Below are 20,419 nucleotides of genomic sequence, written 5' to 3'. Positions count from 1 at the left end.
GAGGCCAACATGGACACAGGGCACACCACCAGCCCATCTCACCCACCACACTGTGGGTGGGGGAGTGGGGGAGGCTTTGGCCTCCAACCTCCAGGCTGCTGATATCTGGCATTCAAGTGAGAACCTCAGAATGAAGCTTGCATACTGGCCACATGTACCTTGACTCTGTGCAGCTCTAGGATTGGTAGATATAGAATTGTTTGCATTATTCTTATTTGCTATCACTGTGTGATAGCATTCCATTCAATAAAACTTGCCCATTATTGAATGGAAAGGTCATGGTCAGCCTGAGGGTCTGGGGCCACCTAGAACAAGGTAGCTGGGTCACAAATCCAGTACCAACACCACTACATTCCTGTATCCAGAATTGCTCATTTTTATGAATATTCAAACATTATACACACACCCCAAACACATTTATTTACACACACGTGTGCATGAAGAGACAAGAGAAAACCCTTCTGAGCCCACAGACAGGGAAAGGAGGACATTTCCAACCCAGCCAGAGCTGACAATGAGCGATCAGCAGCTGCCGCAGGGGCCCCACTTTATCAGCAGCTGCTAAATCTGGATTGGCCCCGCCCATGACGGTGCCAGTATTTCTGGCTCACTGCCAGAGCCAGAGGTGAGAGAGCATGGATGCTGGGCAATGGAGCAGCCCCAGGAATGCCGAGACACTGGTGGGGAAACTGCAGGGAGAAGAAAGCAGGCAGAGCTTCCCCTCAAGAGCCCAGAGGGGCTCTGATCATTTAAACACCACTGCAGAGCCGGAAGTGGCAGGAACTGCAGGGAAAGCCTGGAAGTAGATGTGTCAGGAGGACAGGCAGCCGCAGGAGCTGGCAACACTCTCAAACAGGGTCTTTCTGTTTTCAGTTACTTTTGTTCTGCTTCTGTCTGGCATGGATGCGGGGAGGCTGGGCTATTTCCACCTAAAGGAAGGGGAAAAGAAAGAGTTGGCTCCAACCCTGTGTTGGCAGCACATCGGTGAGCCAACTGACCCTCTGCTCATAAAGAGGTAAGCTGATGAGGGCAGGCAGGCTGGTCTGCCACATGTGGGGAGCTGGCAGGTGCCACACAAGCCTTGATGATGGACGCCAAAGTGTCTAAGGCTAAAAAGGGCCTACGCAGTAGGCAAAAGGGGCCAGGAAGGCTCAAATATTTCTGCTTGTATCTCTTTTATGCATGAGGGCCAGACACAGAGTATTGGCCGGCAGCCCTAAGGACTAACTTACCCTGCAGGTAGTAGCTGCAGCCTGCAGTAACAACAACCATAGGGACCGAGACTTATGCAAGTTCTGTTTTCCCATTTTGTGTTGTCTTTCACTTCCCTCTCATTTATCAAGTTGCAAACGAACAAGCCACAGAGTGGCGAGGCCGACGCTTCCTTAAGTCAGGCTTGGGAGGAACACAGGCTCAAAAGAGGAAAGATAAGCAGGAGATCACCCACTGACAGCCAAGGGTGCAATGTATGCTGTAATAACATGGTGGCGCTAGGACAGGGTGTAGGGGAGGTAGGAGCCTGAAAGAAGACTCAGGCTGGCACATCCAAGACTGTATATAGTGGAATAGAACACACCCCCCCCGCCCCTGAAAAAAAGAAGATATTCAGGAAAGAATTGGGTGACCTTTGTTGAGTGCTAGGCTTTTGTGAGTCCACACCCTCATGGCTCAGTCTTACCAGGCGCAGGACTGTTGAAGCCTGTGGCCCTATCCTATACTGCACCAACGATGTGCACTGTGATGAGGGGGACCATATACGCCCCCTGGATACCCCAGGATCCCTGGCTGACCCAGAATGGGCAAAGCAGAGAGTCCTGGGGGAAAAGGAAAGCTTACTTTCCGGGTGGGCAGAGCCAGGGCTGCAGCAATACATGGTGGCACCACAGCTATTTTAAAGCTCCCTGTCAATCAACCTAGGCGGAGCCAGGCTGATGGTATCAGCCACAGGTGCTGCAGCAGGGAATTTAAAAGGCACTCAGAGTGCCATAAGGGAAGGGGGAGAAACTGCTTCTGGGCCAGCCAAGGCCAGAGCAGGAGTGGCCTCAGGCCTCTGTGCCAGGGAGGCGCTCAAGCCACAGGAACTCTGGCAGCCTGAGGCAGGAAAGCCCAACCAGGGCCAAAGGGAGACAATGGCTTTGGCTCTGTTCAGGGGCTACCTCCTGAAGGAGGGAGTAAGGGACACTTATTCACAAGGGCTCATTGAGCCCTCAGTAGATAGTCCTTCCAGAGTGGCGGCTTTTTTTTTTGTCCTTAGTATTATTGCTTTTGATTGAACTTGGTAAGGCCACAAGGTCAGGGAACCTTGACCCCAAGTACAGATCAGTCCGGATCCTGGCTCTCAGAGTGCCGAGAGAAGGCAGAATGGCCAAGCAGGGCCGAAGTGACCGCATAGATGGGGGCAGTAAACCCCTGAGAGTGTGACACCAGGACAACAGCTGGCAGCCACTGGAGGACTGGACAAGGCTGGAAGTGTCACAAGTATCTTCAACGCATCAACACCAATGATAGCGTGTGGCTGGGGTGTAGGGGAGGGGGAGCCCCAACATCAAACCATGTCCACACCATAAGCATCCTGGTGGGCACCCCCATACTGACACCACTGAACCCCTCCTTAAGAATACTATTAACCCCAAGTCATGGCAGGAAAGTTGAGGGGAGGAGAGCTCACTTTGGGGTACTCTCAAGGTTGGTCGCTGATTAGGCGGTGGTGTGACACGCACTAATAAAAAATGAGGGAAATTTACTCTGGATTTCAGTAAAGCATTTTAAATAGTACCACATGGGAAACTAGTTAAAATGGAAAAGATGGGAATCGGTATGTGAATTATAAAGAAGCAAGGAACCGATTAAAAGGAAAACAGGGTGGATAAAAAACAATGATTTTGTTAATCCAAAAAAATCAGATTTTTTTTTAATTGTATTTTAAGATGCTTTTTAAAAAAAATAAACTTATATAAAGATAGTTTTTATTTAAAGTATGTTAAAGCTCAAAGACATCATGGAATGGGGATTGTAACTTCTAATTATATACTATTTGAGACAATATGGCTGGATAAAGTGTATGAGAAAGAAATTGAACAGTGTGCAAAAAGTCTAGAGGGGAAAACTGTTAACCAGAGTCTTGATGGATGGACCAATGTCCACAATGATCCAGTAATTTGTGCTTGTGTGACAACAGAAGAGAGAACTGTCTGCCTTACAGAAACAATTGATACATCAGGAAATGCCCACACAGCAGAATACTTACAAGAAGCAGCAGTAAAAACTATAACAATCTGTGAAAAAAATGCAAGCATCTAGTACGCAGCTTTGTCACAGACAAGGCTACAACTGTGTCAAAGATGAGAAGAAATCTAAAAGGAAGTGAAAAAAGCCCCAAGCTAATAACATGGCTGCTGCACTCATTTGATATGCCTCTTAGCCAAATACTTCAGTGCTCCAGAAATAAAGACTAATGTTGTTGAAATTGCAAAACATTTCCATAACAACCACTTTGTAACAGCTGCTCTGAAGAAAGCAGGAGGAAGCAAACCAACTCTCCCACAAGACATGCAATGGAACTCAGTAGTGGACTGTTCCAAGTAATATATTGAGAACTGGCCTAATCTGACGACAATTTGTGAATAAAATTATGACAAAACAGATGGAACTGTCATAGCCAAGGTTCTCAGCGTTGGTCTAAAGAGAATTGTAGAATGTATGCTGTCTATCCTGAATCTTATTTCTGTAGCCTTGAACAAAGCACAGGAAAATTGCTGTTTTATTGCTGATGGTGTTGAATTTGAAAGGAACTGAGTGAGACCTTGAAAAGAAAAATATGCAATGACAGAGTTTAATTACAGGCTTTTAAAAAAATGAATGGATTAAGCACTATCTCCAGCTCATTTTCCTGCCAATATTCTCAGTACTCTGTACCAGGGTCAATCCTTAACTGCTGAAGAAGAGGAGTTGGCTATGACATGGGCATTTAGCAATCATCCCTCCATAATGCCATAAATTTCAGGGCTAAGGGTAAACCATTCAAGAAATATTTATTTGCCAATGAGGTTTTAAAGAAAGTCACACCAGTGAACTGATGGAAGTCACTTAAACACCTGGATCTATCAGAGAGTACTGAAGTGATAATCCATCTTTTAACAGCAATAACTTCTTCAGGTACAGGAGGAAACCTTTGGACTAATTCATTCTAAATTGAAAAATTGCTTGGGAACTAAAAAAACAGGAAAACTTGTCTTTCTTTTCCAATCTATGAATAAACAGGAAGAGGAAGGTAAAGACTGAATTTGCTGCATAACCCAGTAGTTTTAGTTTCGTGTGTTGATCTGACTGAAATAATCTATTTAATTTTGTTAAAAACACATTCCACATTTGTAACTAAAATTGTTAAAAATTTTAAAATACATATGCTTGTTTTGTTAAAATAATTATACATTTGTTGTTGAAGAAAAATATCCAAAATACATAGACTTCCTGTTTTAGTTAAATAAAAGAATTTAAAATGTCTGTTGTTTTTCGTGATGGCTCTTGTTCTCGTAATACAAGATGGCAAAAGTATCTCCCAAATAACCATGATTAATCTAGTAACTTGGAGATAGTTCACTTCCTAATAACTTCACAAGTATCAGCTTCAATTAGCTTTGGTAAATAAAATAACCAAATCATAATATAGTTTTCTAATGTAGCTGCAAAATTAATCTGAAAAAATATCAAAATTAATCACTGCTTTAAAACATATAGTGTGCACCTTCTAAAAATGAAACCTACATCTATCTCTGAGTTGTGAATAATACGTATTAAGGTTACATCAAACAACAAGAATGCACTTTTTGTAGAAAAAAAAATTATTAAATCAAGGCTTCCTAACCAGTGATTTAAAATGTGATTCAAATCATTATTTAAATTGATTTGATTTAAATCAAATCTCCTTGAAGGGAGATGATAATGGGTTGTACTTAACCTATCAGGGCAAAAAGAGGTTATTAGTAGAATTCCATGAGGCTTAGTCTTGGGACTGATCATAGTTTCATTAATGATTCTGGGGGAAAAAGAAAAGTAGGAGGGTACTAATGAATATTAAAGAAGACATTAGGAGGTACTGACAATACAGATGAAGATCAGACTATTTTACAAAAAATTAGATTATCTTAAAGAATTGAGTAAGTGGAATTAAATTGAATACTATAAACTGCAAAGTCATACAGTTAGAGACTAATAAGTATTTCTGCTATAAGACAAGACTTTATAAGTTGTCAGCAACAAAAGAGGAAAAAGGATTTGGGTGTTCTAGAGCACAGGATGACTATACATCAGGAAGATGATGTGTGCTTCTTTCTATTCTTTACCATATTTTCTTTCCAACAACATATATCTTCCTGGGTTTTTCTCTTTTACGTTTATTTAATGATGTGCAATAGTTCCCTCTATCTTCCTGGTTACATTTGACCTCTCCCTTATTCCCTTGTGTCGTCTTTCAGCTTTTCCCTCCTTCCCCTTACTTTCTTTTTGCTTACTCATACTTCCAATCAATCATTTCCTCCCATTTCTGCAATACCCCCAGTCATTTCCCACATACATATATTAACCTAAACTACTTTACTCTTCTCCAGGCTTCCAAGGCCCTTGGTAAGGAAAGGCAACAAAAGGAATTTCAAGACACTGGACTCTCCAGGAGCACATCCAGAGGGGGTAAAGTGGCGCAATCACATCCCCTTTGGCTGCACTGCCCATAAGCTCTCAGCACCAGGTCTGCCCAGAGCTCCTAATTTTGCTCAGCTCTGGAGCTCAGATAATGAATGCTGCTGCCACCACTCATCCCCCTCCTTTCTCTGATTGCTGAATTCACCAAGGAGGGAGAAGAAAGAAAACAATAGCAACTGCTACCCTGTAGTCCCCAGAGCAAGGGCGGATTATTATTTTGGGCAGAGGACCACTTACTGAGTTTTGGCAAGCCACTGTGGGCCACATGACAGGCAGCCAGGGGCAGATAAATATTAGTTTTCTAAATTTTAAGGGGCCTGCAGTCTGGATAGAATGGCCTAGTGGGCTGCATCTGGCCCGTGGGCCACATTTTGCCCACCCCTGCCCCAGAGCTATGCAAAAGCTCCAAGCAGATGCTCCAGGCTCTGGGCAGATGGTGTCCCAATCAACTCGTGAGCTCCGAGCACACTGCCAACAGGGAGCTCTAGCAGGAACCTGTGCTGACCAGGCAGCAAATTCAGAACTTAAGCACATGCGGCACAACCAAAGCGAGGAGCTGCACCCCCTTTGCCCCATTCCTGAATCCACTACCAGCTCTCCCTTACCCCTGGAAAATGGGACAAGAGCTAAGGATCTTCTTCTTCTTCCTGCTTGCTGGAAGCCTGAAAATCTTCACAGCTGGAGCAAGGCTAGAAACCATTTATTCTGAGGCCACAAGGCAGGGAAGCATTCCTTTTCACTGCTCTGCACAGCTGAAAGTTAGGTAAAATACGGTGATGGAGGAAGAATTAAGCAGTAATTGCCTCTGCCATGCTATCCAAAGAATATAAATCTCTCCCACAAGTTTCCATGGTGTTTACAGTACAGAAGACCCATTAAAACTGTCCACACTAGTACCTGACTGAGCAGATCAGCTCAAGCTCATCTGCAGCTATCTCCAACACGATCCAAAACTAACTAATGACTCCTCTGCTGCTACTGTGCCATAATGTAGAATCCCATAGGAAAGGAGAGCGTCACTGTCTCATGTAGTATCATCATGTTTATTCTTAGGACACTCGCTGTTATGGGTACAAAGGAGCTGGTTGAATGGTGTTATCAGGGCCTTCCTTGTAGCATCTATTTTCCTTAGTTACCAAAGCCTTCAAAACTGTCTGTTTATATTTCAGCAAGTTTCACCTGCAACTGAAGGCTATCCACTTGGGTGCCTACCCACAGTATTTTCACGTTTTTCTCTATAGGAGCCTGTTGCAGGGCACCTCAGTGCTCTGCTCCTATAAAGAGGTACAGGTGCTGGTTGCCAGGGCAACTGCAGTTGGTCAGCTGACAGGAAGGGGGCAAGGCCTGGCCTATATATATAATCCAGGCTGAGGCCAGGGAGGTAGTTCTCCACTAGCAGCCAAGGGAGAAGGAGCTCTGCTGGAGTAAGCAAAGTAGAGAAGCCTGATGGCCTGAGCGGCTTCTGTTCAAGGATACCGGGTGGAGAATGCCCTGGTAGGGATTTGAATGATGGTAGCCAGATGGCTTTGATTTTATGTTATAGCACAGAGGTTTGAGTTTTCTGTTTGTATTTTTATAAGTCTGGAGGACTGGGTGAAGCTATTAGGGGTTGGAGGAGGCTTCATAGGGGCTCCATGGTAGTGTAGGGACCCAGGTGCCAGAGAGGGCACAAGATTCAGGGGTGCACTGACCCCAGCCCTGAGAAGGGGCGCAGAGGATTGGGGGCCAGGTAAGGCTGAGGCTGCCTGAGCCCCACAGGAAATTTAAGACCTGAGGAGGGGATTTGGGGGCCAAGCACGGCTACGGCCACCTGAGCCCCAATTGCGAGAAGCCCCAGAGCAGGCACTTGTGAGAAGCCCCAGAGCAGGCAGTGTGTGACAAGCCAGACAGCGCCAGTGAGGGGCGCAGGCTGCGTGACAAGCCAGAGAGTGCTTGTGGGGTGCGGAAAAGGAAATTGACCAAACAACGTCCGGTACATCTGCGAGGCTTGGGGCATGGTACAGTGGTGGCTGGAGCCATGCACAGCCCATAAGACTGAGGTGCACCAAGTCAAACAATACAGAACAGGGGCCAGGATAAACCAGAGCACCGTGTCCAAGGGGAGAAAAGGCAGCCTCCCTTATAAAATACCTAACATCAAAGACGTGGCGGGCGAGAACGCGGGTGCTTTATCCCAAACTTGGCACGGTAGGGGTGCTAGGAGAGATCACGGCCGCTCCTAGGACCCCACGCCATGACAGAGCCAAATAAAAGTAATACACTAGCTGGCATATTTTAATCCCCAAAAGAATTCTGGTTCATGCTACAATATGACCATACAAATTGAATCACTGACAATTTTTGGGGACTACAAATAAAATGGCAACATACAAACAGTATTTCTAAATAGTAGTACATATGTCACATACTGTAGACATTTGAACTTCTAACATGTAGTAAACAGACTATATATTGGTAGGCTATATTATTATATTATCTTCAATTCCACTGCTTCCAAATGGAATCACTCTTACATGCTATAAAAGGAAAGCACCATACAGCAATATTAAATACCTATAGAAATATCTGTACCAGTATATGTTACTCACTGTGGTGCACTTGTATAACCTGATGACTTAATTTTGTTGTGGAAAACCAGGGGTTGGTCTTTCATTGTGCCCTTTGTACCTGCATTAAAATAGTTTGAACCTTTAATAAAGCAGTTTTAACATCACATTTCTATAATTCAACAAAAAAGATATTTAAGTTAATTAAACATTTCCTGTCTCATGTTAAACTTTTTGAAAATTTAAAATGGGATAAACAGTTATGGTAAACCAATTATCTAAAATAATGATAAACTGAAGAGTGGACAGACAGACAAGCAGACAAACTGAAGTTTTAGACATTGCTAGTTATGTGACAAATCAGCATGTGCCAAACATCAGATTAAAAATCAAATAATTAAATATATGGCGCATACGCAGATTTAGTTTTCTACTGAATGCAGTGTTTATCGAGCTTGTGATCAACAATTCATATAAATAAAATCGGTTTTGCTTTTTCCAGGTGGTTTTATTACTCTACAAGCCTGAGAAATAAAGAATTATACAATGGTAAGAGGTTAAAAAAAATCACTTTTGTTTCATGTCTTCACATGATTCAACAAATACATCACCAAAACAGTAGCAAACATATGTTTTTCTTGTTTTTTAAAGACACAATAGTTTTCCCTTCTGCTGGCATATCATCAGGTTTAATTTACTCTTTCCCCATTACATATATTTGTCTTTCTGAATTTCTCTTATATTTAGTACTATCACTAATCATTGCACCACTGTCCCTACATGTGAGGAAGTAGAGTGAATGGTTTCTTCTAACGTCCTTCTAATGTCCTAGTTAAGTTTCCAAGTCTTGTGTGTCAAGGCTTGGAAACTTAACTACAACATAACCATAAAACAACTACTGTATTCTAACTTACAGTTCACATCAAGAGCCAAGTTCTGCACTTAGTGAACTGTATGGAAGCCTGCCAAATCAACACAAGCAAGATTTACTGTTCCTACATCAGTGATTCTCAACCAGGGTGCCCTGGTGTGTTGTCAGATGCTTTTAAAAATGCCACTGGGTGACACACAATGGGCGCCACTGGATGACACACAATGAGTGCCCATACATGTGCTCCGGGATGGGGGAGTGCGTTTTAATTAGACTGCTCCCAGACAGCTGCTCTAATTAAAATGCTGCAGCATTACATGTATTCAGCATCCCACATTTCAAAATGGCCATGGGTATGCTTTAACTAAAGTTCATTTAACAAGTTTTAGTTAAAGCACCCCCACTGCCATTTTGAAATGCAGTACACAATACATATGACATTGCAGCAGGCTGGAGCATTCTAATTAGAACGTATTAGAGCCCACGTATTAGAGCCCAATATTATCACTGTTAGGTGTGCAAACATCTAGACAGGATTCAGAAGATAAAACCAGAGATTTTAAATAGCACTCTATAGTGTCAAAAAACTTACTGACCTGTTGTGGTCTGAGTAATTTGCAACAGAATAATTGCTCTATTATTTTTTGTAGTTAAAAAAAAAAAAAGTGAAAGCTAAGAGCTCACATTTTCTGAAGACTGCCTGGAGTGTAAAAAGGTTGAGAACTTCCGAACTAAACCAACCCACCTAAATGCTTATCCAACCTTTTCTTGAAAGATGTCAATGAAAGAGATCCCACAACTTTCCTAGTCATCTGGTTCTATTGTCCTACTGCTCTTGCAATCAGAAAGTTTCTCTAAATCTACTTTCCTTGAGTTTATGCCCCTCACAAAACATTACACCCTCTATGGAAAGAAAGAACAATTTCTCCATAATCCTTATGGCAGTCTTTCAAGTATTTAAAAATTGTTACTATGGCCTTCCCTTAGTCCCTTTCTCAAGTAAAGACCTGAAAGTTATCTATCTGGAATGGTTTAAGAATAATTAATACCCATTTTTGCAGGAGGATTTATTTAGATAACCCTTGGGGTTTGCTTCAACATGATACTACAAAGCTATGACTGAGTCTCCCTGAAGGTTTAGAATCATTAAAATATTGACAACAGCACCTCTTTCAAGAAACAAACAGAAAAAAAAAACTGACCATAAGCACAAAAGCAAATGGTGAAAGACAGACAGGTAGGCAATGAAGACAATTTCAAGGAAACCTTCAGAAAGTTCTGAGGTTTTTGTTGTTTTGTTTCAAAGTGTCATTTTTAGGAAGAAAAGTATTTCAATATAAAGCACAGACAAGAAAATATAATGCATCTTAGAAGTTGAATAAAATGTATATATTTACATGAGATAATGATTAGTTTTTCGAAAGTGGTTAATACTCACCAAGAGTTTTTTTATTGGTTAATTTGCTGCTTGATTTCTTAAGAGACTGAGTATTCAGTGGAGAATTAGGCAACAGGGAGCAACTAATGATAAAAAAGCAACAAAACTATTAGGCAACAGGGAGCAACTAATGATAAAAAAGCAACAAAACTATGTTAAGCGCTATTTTCATAAAAGATAATATGCTTTATCTCCTACTGGATTCATATGCCACCTTTCCCTTTCCTATGTGCAACTTTGAGGGACACACAGTTGACTAGTTTACCCCATTAGTTGCAAATGATCAGACAGAAGTACAAACAACCTGATGTGGGACTAAGACTTCAAGTTCTTCTCCTATTTGGTATTTATTCATTTTGAATACTGACTTAAGAGTCTCTGAGTATGTGTAAGAAACCCTAACTCCACTGAAGACATAAGAAGACATTGCCATAGAGCCTAGTTTTCACCAACTGCGTGAAACAACAGCATTCAAGTAACAGACAAACACACAGTTTAATAAAATGTGAGGATAAAACATTATCTGTCTAATAATGTGGTTGATTCTGTATTTCAGGTTTAGAATAAAATTAATAACAGAAAAAAACAAGCATTTGTTTGTTGGAGTTGTTTGTTAGGGCTGTTGTCATTTGACCCCAATACTCTTTCCTGCCCATGGCAGGGGGTCGGACTTGATGATCTGCTCAGGTCCCTTCCCCTATGAAACTATGAAATAACTCAGTACCTGGCAATGACTAAAAGACATTTCTCCTTTCCATATAAGAGAAATTCATTCTTCTGAGCTCTCATCAAAGCAGTGGGGCTAATCTCCAGCAAAGCAATCACATTTTCAAACGTTGAAGTAAGCAAGCATAAAACCTGAAGGACAAGACAGAACAAGAAAGTAATATTCCCCTCACTTCAAAATTAAGTTGTACCTAGGTGTGGCAGAATTCAAGAGAGAGAGAGATATATATATATATATGTTCCTCCCACCTCCCCCCACCCCAGCAGAATTCAATTTATATATAATTTTAATGGCTAAAATCAATTTTTATTTTTAAGCATTTCTTTCAGTTTTATCGATGTTTATTGATTTAGACTTTTCAGGGTTACACGCCCAGGTCCAGGGCCGCTCCCCTGCCCTGATCATGCTGCCTCTCCCCATGTTTCTAGAGCTCCTACCCAGCCCAGTCCCTGCGTACTTGGGCCAGAGTGTGTGGGGGTGCCCCCAGGGCCCAGCTGCTTTCCCTGTGCTGCCTGAAGGGGCAGGAGGCCATGGCCATCAAGGAGTCAGGCCGCCCCTCCCCTGATGCTCATCACACAGGGCTTGCCCCCTAGGAGGCCACAGGGAGCTGCTTCCCGCCCCCAGGGTGGGGAGCCATTGCCTCCCCCTTTGTTCCCACCATTCCTGCTGAGCCCAGCCCCTGCATGACTGGAATAGGGGCCAAACTTCAGGTGAGCCCAGAGATGATGCCGGGGCTGGCCTATGCTCGCTCGGAGCTGGATGACTGCTCCCCAGCTGGGACCTGGGTAAAGCAAGCAGCCAGTGGCACCAGACTCCAGACTGTCAACAGCTCTGCCCTTCCAACCCTCACTCCCAACAGCCCTGTCGGCACAGCACCCAGCTCCTGCAGCAGCTGCCAAACCCACTGCCAAAGGAGAAGTGCATAAGCGGTGCAGCAGGAGCTCCCTACCATGCCTGCAGCAGCTGGTGTGTGTGTGTGTGCGTGCGTGCATGCATGCGTGTACCCCCAACTCTAGATTTCCTTACCCCATCCCAGATTTTTTTTTATGTTCCTTTTCTACTAATTTTGATGATTACCAACAGACTGCCAGGTGAATCGAAGTTCATTGATAAAGATCGAAACTTGCCAAGCCTAGCTATGACAACAAATAAACATTAATGATACAAAGTGATAGGCCATTCAATGTCATATATGAAAATGACTGAAAAGCAGTAACTAATTCTATCTGGGTGGATCTAAATCTGCAAAAAATTAAGCAGTACTAAAGTAAGTATATAGCCTCCTAGGCATCAGGACCTTCCTTAACAGGCTTACACAGGCATGTGTAGACGAAACAAGGGGCATGTGCGCACAACACTTTAAAGTGGGCTAAATGCTTTTGCACCACTTTAATGGTGTCAGTGTTTGCATGCCTTGGTGGCATACTGTGCATTAATTACAGCCACTGTAGCAAATTAGGCAGAATGCACCTTAAATGACTTGGAGTGCAGCAAACTAAAAATCACCCGAGGAGTTTTAGTTTGCTGTCCTACCAGCTGTGGAGCAAAGCACTGGGCTCCGTACAGCTCAGGGGCTCTGCAGGAAGCCCTGCAGGCAGCCTGGCAGCAGCCTGGGAAGGCAGGCTCTGCCCAAGACAGAAAAAAAAAAGCAAGCCTGATCTTTTTTTTTTCCCCCGGAGCCTGCCTGCCTGTCTAAGCTGCGCAGGGGCTCAGTGCTTCCCTCTGCAGCTGTGGTGCCCCCCAGGACCACCCGAGCCAGGTGCTTGCAGGCAGGTGCTGCCTGGAGGGCAGCCACCACTGCCACAGAGGGAAGCACCAGCCTCCCCCTCAGCCCAGGAGCCACTCCACCTGCTGGCAGCTCACCTTTACAGCATGCTGTTGCCAATGAGAATGACATGAAAAGGGTCCTACATGCAATGAGTGAGCAAGTGAATGAGTGTATGTAAGCTAGGAGCAGCCATCGTTTAAATAAAACATACTGCTGATCTTAACTGGAATAAAGGCCTGGGTTCCACTCACAGTTCTGGGCAAAATGAACAGAACAGCAAAGACTAAAGCATAAAAGTAGGCAAACACCTGTATGCCATAAACATGACACCCTAGTCAAATATATTTCACTATTTTTCTCAGAAGAACTGGAAAGGATAATGCCCTGCTGCTTATTTGAGAAATGGGAAGGAAGGTTTTTAACTATTCCCCACCAGAACACCTGCACTTCCTTAATTTCCTGTACTGGACATAACTATCCAAGTTTCATACCAAAAGCTAGATAAAGGCTATTTAAAATGGCTTATACAATATATTTATGAGAGGGGTTTTTAACTTGTATACAGTAGAATCAGCTATGTTCAGTGAAAGTACTATGCAATTCATATCAAATAAAAAAAATTATGCTTCTAACGTTTGGATAACAAGACATCCGGAACATTAAAAACTGGAGTTTTAAATAAGGTGTACTTGCACTCCATCCCTGTCAATCATCTGCTTACTGAAAGTTACTACATATTTAAACATGTGTTTAACAAATATGTCAATAGTGTACTCACCTTGCCATCAACAGCCTTCCTCGTTAGTGCACATGATCCAGCAAACTGAATGCTGAGGTCACTGTAATCTTTACCCAAAAAAGACAACATTGTGAAATTGTATTTTATTTTTCTAATGAAAAATGCTATTTAAAATCAGAGAAAATATGGGGCCTAAATGTTTTTTCACTCCAACTTTAACCAGCAGAATTCCATTATCTTCAATGAAGATGCTCCCAGATTACACCAGAGTTACTGGGACTACAATCTCACCATTAAATTTATTAATAATGAATTCCCAAGTAAAATGTAAATTAATTAATAGCTATTAAATAATACTGTATGCTAATTCAACTTCCTTAACAATTAAAGACTACCATGAAAAGGAGTGGTACATGATTTAAAATATTTAAAACAGAACTATAGATTTTTCCATCTTACTCTACTAGCTAGCATATCAATTCTTCTCATACTATTTAGAACATATCAAAATCAGTTCAGGTGAAGGGGAAAACAAGTACTTAAATCTCATCAAACTAGTCAAATTCAATGGGATCATACCTTTATAATGTAAAGCAGCTTCTATTTCAAAGTTTGCCAAGTTAATTATGAACAAACCAGTAGAGCTTCCTATCCATAAATATCTGGCATTAACAGCAGGAGAACTAATATAATAAAAAAGAAAGAGTATCTTTTTAACTCAAGAGACAGAGTAAGTATTCTCTTTCCCATCTCACTACCACCACATCAATTTTCATCACAAAGAGATGGAAATGGATACTTGAATTTTAAATAAAAGATATTTTAAAGATTTAAACTTTCATCAGATAATTAGACAAGATTTACAACTTTAAAAAGGAGCTATAACTTTGATTTTTCTGTAATTGTTAAAATCTTTAGGTTTTAAAAGAAACAGTACAATTTAATCAGTATGTCCAAAGAACCAAGGAAGATTCATGGGATAGAGCAGATGGTAATTCTAATCTACTTTACTACTGTATATTTTCTTCCTTTGTACTACCAAGTTGTTTTCCATAATTCCTACAATAATTTCTTAGAATCCCCAAAATATAGCAGTTATAATATGATTTTTTTTAATTTTTTAATTTTCATCAATATATTTCCATTTTAAATAGGGGTGCACTGATAGCATTTTTGGGGGCCAATACCAATATTTTGGGGCCAACAGCCAATATTTAAGGAGGCATATAAGCTGATACTGATCCAATTTCTGAAACAGCTGCCTCCAGCTGATAATTCCGGCATGGTGGAAGGGGAGCGGGGAGGGAAAATCAACCCCCCCCACAGTGAGGGAAGGGGCAGAAGCAGGAGCAGATACCAGGTGGGGAAAGGGGGCACAGCCATGGCTCGTGGTGGAGAAGCAGCTCCTGCTGCTGCTTGCACCCCGGAGGGGGAGGCATGCGCCCCCCAGATCTGTGCAGGGCAGGGTGGGCTGCAGCCAGGGCTGCGCAGGGCTCTTCTCAGCAGGGGCTGGGCTCGGAGCGGGCACCAGCAACGCTGGGAGGATGCTGCACCCGCCCCAAATTTTGCTGCCACTCTGCTCCCAGCACTGCCGTCACTGAGCACCCAACATTGCCCCAACTCAATGGCACACATCCACCCACACACTGGGATGAGCCAGGCCTGCACCAGGTGCTGCTGGCACCCGCTCTGAGCCCAGCCCCTGCTGAGAAGAGCTCCGTGCAGCCCCAGCTGCAGCCTACGCCACCCTATGCAGATCTAGGGGGCACACGCCCCCCTCCATGCCCTCCTGAAATGCAAGCAGAGGCAGGAGCCGCTTCTCCCCACAACAAGCTGTAGCTCCACCCCTCCACCCTCCCTGGGCAGCACCTGCCCCTGCCCCCGCCCACCATGGGTGGTGCTGATCTGCCCCCCCCATGCCTCTTTCCTCCCGTCCCCTTCAACCACACTAGACTTAGCAGCTGGAGGCAGCTCTCCATGCTGCCTGAGTGATGCTGCACACAGCACAGGCATTTATCGGCCAAATTACTGGCCTCATTGGGCTGATATCCAGTACAGCCAGTTTTCTTTATATCAGTACTGATCCGATATCAGACTGATGTATCGCTGCACCTCTAATTTTAAAACTTTTTCTTAACCCAATAATTATGATTCCATTATTGTCATCCAGTGGAATGACTTCCTAGGGATGGAGTTGTCAAAAAAATATTCCAGCTGAACAATTTTCCAATAGAAAATGATGATTTGACAGAATCTGAATGCTCCATTGGAGTTTGTCAATTCTGCCAAAACCTTGAAAAGAAACCTCCATTATTTCCTAGCAGCTTACCTACCTACTCAGGCCCTGAGACTTCCTAGCTGATAAATGGGCTGCTATCAGGCTCTCTTTCTAGGAAAAGCCTGAGAACATGACCACAGTACCCATTCAGATCAGCTCCAAGCCACAGACACTACCATATACACTACCTTACTGCCAGGCTTGGGTGTATCTGGAATAGGACCAAGTGAGCAAGGCTTATTTCCTAGGCTGCAATCCCAGGTCCAAAAGGGAGGTGGCAGAGGCTATGGACAGGTGTTATAGTTATGCCAGGAGACAAGCCTTTCTACCAGCAAAAAATAAAAAAATAGGGCCTATAGCTGTTAAAGGGATTTTTCCCAGGAGAGAACTGGCTCATTCATGAAAAAAATGACAGCACATCCACTTCCACTTCTCCCACAGCAGCTTGAACACCAGCAATGGGATACTTCCCAGTATCCCATAGTGCTTCACTCTCCATCACTCCCTCCAAGAGAAATTGCTGGCTCCCCATTAACCGACACAGTGCAGGCTGTCAGAGAGCCACATGGGGACCCTGCTGCCACTGAACAAACCCAGATCCCCTCCAGACTATGCAACAAATGGGGAAGCATTCCTCTTCCAGCTACAGGGTCATCTGCCTCTCATCCCATACACAGCTCTGGAACACCCTAGAGCTGTGCACAAGGTGAGAGGGATTCTCTCACAGCGGGATCCATCCCTGACTACACTGGTACAGCTCTGCTGCCTCTCACTCCATGCACAGCTTTAGAGTGACCTGGAGTTGTGCACAGTGCAGGAGCATTCTCCTACAGTTGGGTCCTAGTCCAGGAAAGATCCAGCTGTATTGCCTCTGCCTCCCACCCCTTGCAGACAGGGGTGGCTCAGGCCTGTGCAAGGAGGGGCAAGAGACAGAGGCAGATGCCAACAAAGCAGCAGCTAGAGATAGCCTGCCTACCATGGGGGCTGGAAGGAAGCAAAGGAGCAGCCAGGGGGCTGGAACATTTGTAAGCTCCCCTTCTCACCATATTTTCCAGTGCTGCAAAATTTAGAGATTAAATGCCTGTTCATACCCATACAGATGGCTTAAACATGGACAGAAAAACCTTATTATTCACCTACAACCAGAATTACATGGGAAGAAAGGTTAAGTTAAAAATTTAAGAGAGTCAGTGACATTTTAAGTATGCAGTAAGCAAAAGGACTCTAAAGTTTCTAACATGTAAGGTAACCAGTCATTGAAACCCCTTCTTTAGTAAAACACTATCTGACTAAGGGAATGATTGTGTCTGGCCCACTGCTATCAATCAGGATTTATGCTTGCTTTTCATTCCCTTCCATGACCTACTGCAACATTTTTAATCAGCTGGTATAGTTATTTTTTTTTTAATTAACCCAAATGGATTTTAAAATGTCATTGTTAGACTGTGCCAAACTAAAATAAAAGTAATATTTTTTCCCCATAAAAATTATTTTGCAATAGCCAAGGAAAGTGCACTGTAAAATCTATGCATGCAAAACGTATATGCAAAACAATACATATATTCACACATGATTTTTAACATTAAGAGTGTGTTATATGAACCATCCACGGCAACTGAAATATAGATATTTTTGGACACAGTAAGGATATGAGACGAACTGGCACAACTGAGGGAAAAAGTCATGGTAGCAAAGCCAGAACAAATCTGGAAATATCCAAATAAGTCTGTGTGTAAAGGAAATAATAATGTAGTTATATAATGAAATCAAGCACTCAAAAACAGAAGGGAATCCAGCAATTCAAAACAGAAGGGAACAGACTGATCTGTTACAATTTCAGCCACCATTTTGGTGGAAAGAATTATAAATTGGGCAATGGGCTTATTACAACATAAAAACATGTTTTTACAAATACTGACAAAGTTTTGTTGTTACCTGGACTGATGTTTTAAAAGTTCCCTTCCACACACACAGGTAAAGGTGCAATGGGATCTAATCTGCAGGAAGTGCAATTATGGAATTGTGCATTAGATCCTATTTGCTTTATTGCTGGTGTAGGGAGTGCCTACTTGCTTAGCAAAGAAGCAAGCTACCACAGATGAGAGCCCCCTCAACTGAGATGGCTCCCAGTGGCAGGGGTGTCCCTCCCACCTCAAAGGCTGAGGGTTCACAGCAGCCATAATCTCCCAGGCTATGGGGTGTATGAAACTCTGGGACCCTGGGGATTGCAGGCATGCTTGAAGGCTTTCATGCACCCTCAAGCCCTATGGATTACAGCTGCGTCAATCCCCAGAGCCCAGAGGTTTCATCATGGGCATGGTGCACTCCTGACTCCCATCAGCTCCTAGACGCAGGGGAGCCCCTGCTATGCATGCAACTTGAAGTTCAATAGCAAGCAGCTAAATTTAGTACATATTTTTGAGGTCTAACTTTATAGATGGTTGGAATTTTTTATCATGTGATAAGTACTTTGCACGTGTAGCTGCTCTTAAGGTAATTACACAATTAACCAGCTAACTGTGCAATACCTGTAACGCACAGAGGGGTCAAAGATTTATATTCCAAATACAACCTGTAGACCTATGGGTTCAGCTTGTAAAATACGGTCATAGGAGTTGAAGTGAGGATATGGAAAAGTACAAAGCTAAAAAGTTTAGTATGCACATCTTCACCACAGATATACAATACTCTTTTTCTAAAAAGCAGGAAAATAGTCAAACCTCTTTAAAGTAACAGAGTAGGAAAATTGTTTCATCGTGGTTTGTAACACTTTAATGCTTCTGCTACTTAGAATTTACTGTGTGATGGACTTCTACTTAAAACTGTTTTTAAAATACGAACTAAGTTACAAGTGCAGATCATATTAATGGAGCAAGAAATAGTTACAGACAGAATCCAGAGAGTAGCTGTAAACATGGAGTCGCCCACCATTAAGTAATACCACTGGAATCTATTCTTACTCTAAGGCTCTTTATTATTTTTATCAATGATCCAAAAGAAAATACAAAATTACCCCCAGTGAAGTGTGTAGATGACACAAAGAGTGGAGAAATGGCAAATAATAAAGGGGATGGGTCTTTTATGCAGACCAATTTTGATTGTTTGGTAAAATGAACATGCATTCCAAATATGTCAGGTCATGCATATAGAAACAAAAATGATTTATGCCACAAAATGGAGGACTAAATTCTAAAATACTGGATGAATAATGGAGAAGTAATAAGGATTTAGGATATTAGAGTCAATAACCAATTGCACTTGAGCTCTCACTGTGATGCAATAGCTAAGATGACAAATACAATCATAAGAACATAGGACTATAAGTGACTTCCTAGGAGCCCGAGTTCATTCTTCTAATCTGAAAGGCATCACCTTATATAATTATAAACATCTCAAACTGCACCATAAAGCTGGTTAGGTTGTGGCCCACTAATCCTATCAGAAGGCTATTCTAGAACCCCACTCCTCTAATGGCTTAGGATCCTTAAAATTAAATTAAATTAATGGGCGTATTTTGGAGCTGTCCAACTTCTGGGCAGATGGCAGGGGAGTGCACACGCTGCTCATGCAAGTAACCTAGCGTCTCCCCCACCCCACCTGGCCACATGCACAGGGTGAGCAGCCTGACTTCCCCCTGCACCAGCAATGTGTGCAGCCCCGCTCCCCCTCCCCCCAGCCATGCATTTTGCAGGCAAGCATGACTCCCTACTGACCCCGTTCCCAACCACGTGTCAGATGGATAGCCCACCTGCCTCCTCCTCCCACAAACCACATGTGCCACATGGGGAGCCCGCCTCCCCCCAGCACAAGCAGTCCAGCTTCCGCCTGACATGTGCAGCACCCTCTCTCCTCCCAACCACATACCTACCTGCATGCACAGTGCAAACAGCCTAGCCCCTTCCCCTGCCATTAGCATAGCATGGGCACCCTACCCTCCCCACAACACAGCCCAGGCACCCCAGCTCCCTCTCACTGCACCTCCCTGCTCCCAGAAGCAGAGGCAGAAGTAAATGCCTAAGGAGGGAGGGGGAGCCCAAAAAACCTAGCTGCCACAGCAAGAGCTACGGAGGGGTGGGGCAGTTGTGATGGATGCCCCTAGGCTGCATGCTACTAACTCTTCAAAGAACATATGCAGTCTGTGGGCCACCAGTTGGACAACGCTCATCTATTTATAACCACTTCTTGCATCAACTTTGCCCTTTAGCTTGAATAATTCTTTCACTAGTGCTTCCTCCATGATTGATTTATATGAATCATATACTTTTCTCTCAGCTTTCATTTTTCTTGGCAAAATAAAACATGGTAAGTTCTTCATTCTCCTGATCATTATCTAGTAGCCCCTCTTTGCATACCTT

The 20,419-nt window shown here is 43.2% G+C and overlaps 1 protein-coding gene across 3 annotated transcripts in view; it reads right to left on the bottom strand.

The window, feature by feature from the left end:
* The window catches only part of WDR27 (WD repeat domain 27), a 306,424-nt gene that overhangs the window by 244,693 nt on the left and 41,312 nt on the right, over positions 1–20,419 (bottom strand). For all 3 annotated transcript variants that reach the window (XM_019527530.1, XM_019527531.1, XM_019527529.1), the window contains exons 10-14: positions 14,366–14,469; positions 13,826–13,893; positions 11,277–11,410; positions 10,553–10,635; positions 8,286–8,364 (exon numbers count right to left, since the gene is read on the bottom strand). In XM_019527530.1, coding sequence (XP_019383075.1) covers positions 8,286–8,364; positions 10,553–10,635; positions 11,277–11,410; positions 13,826–13,893; positions 14,366–14,469 — 468 coding nt within the window. The remainder of the gene's footprint in view (positions 1–8,285; positions 8,365–10,552; positions 10,636–11,276; positions 11,411–13,825; positions 13,894–14,365; positions 14,470–20,419) is intronic.

The sequence above is a fragment of the Gavialis gangeticus genome, unplaced genomic scaffold (genome assembly GCF_001723915.1).
Source record: "Gavialis gangeticus isolate Ggan-Ray unplaced genomic scaffold, GavGan_comp1, whole genome shotgun sequence".
NCBI lineage: Eukaryota > Metazoa > Chordata > Crocodylia > Gavialidae > Gavialis > Gavialis gangeticus.
Note: the sequence above shows the minus strand (reverse complement) of the source record. Positions and strands in the feature narration are given on the sequence as shown.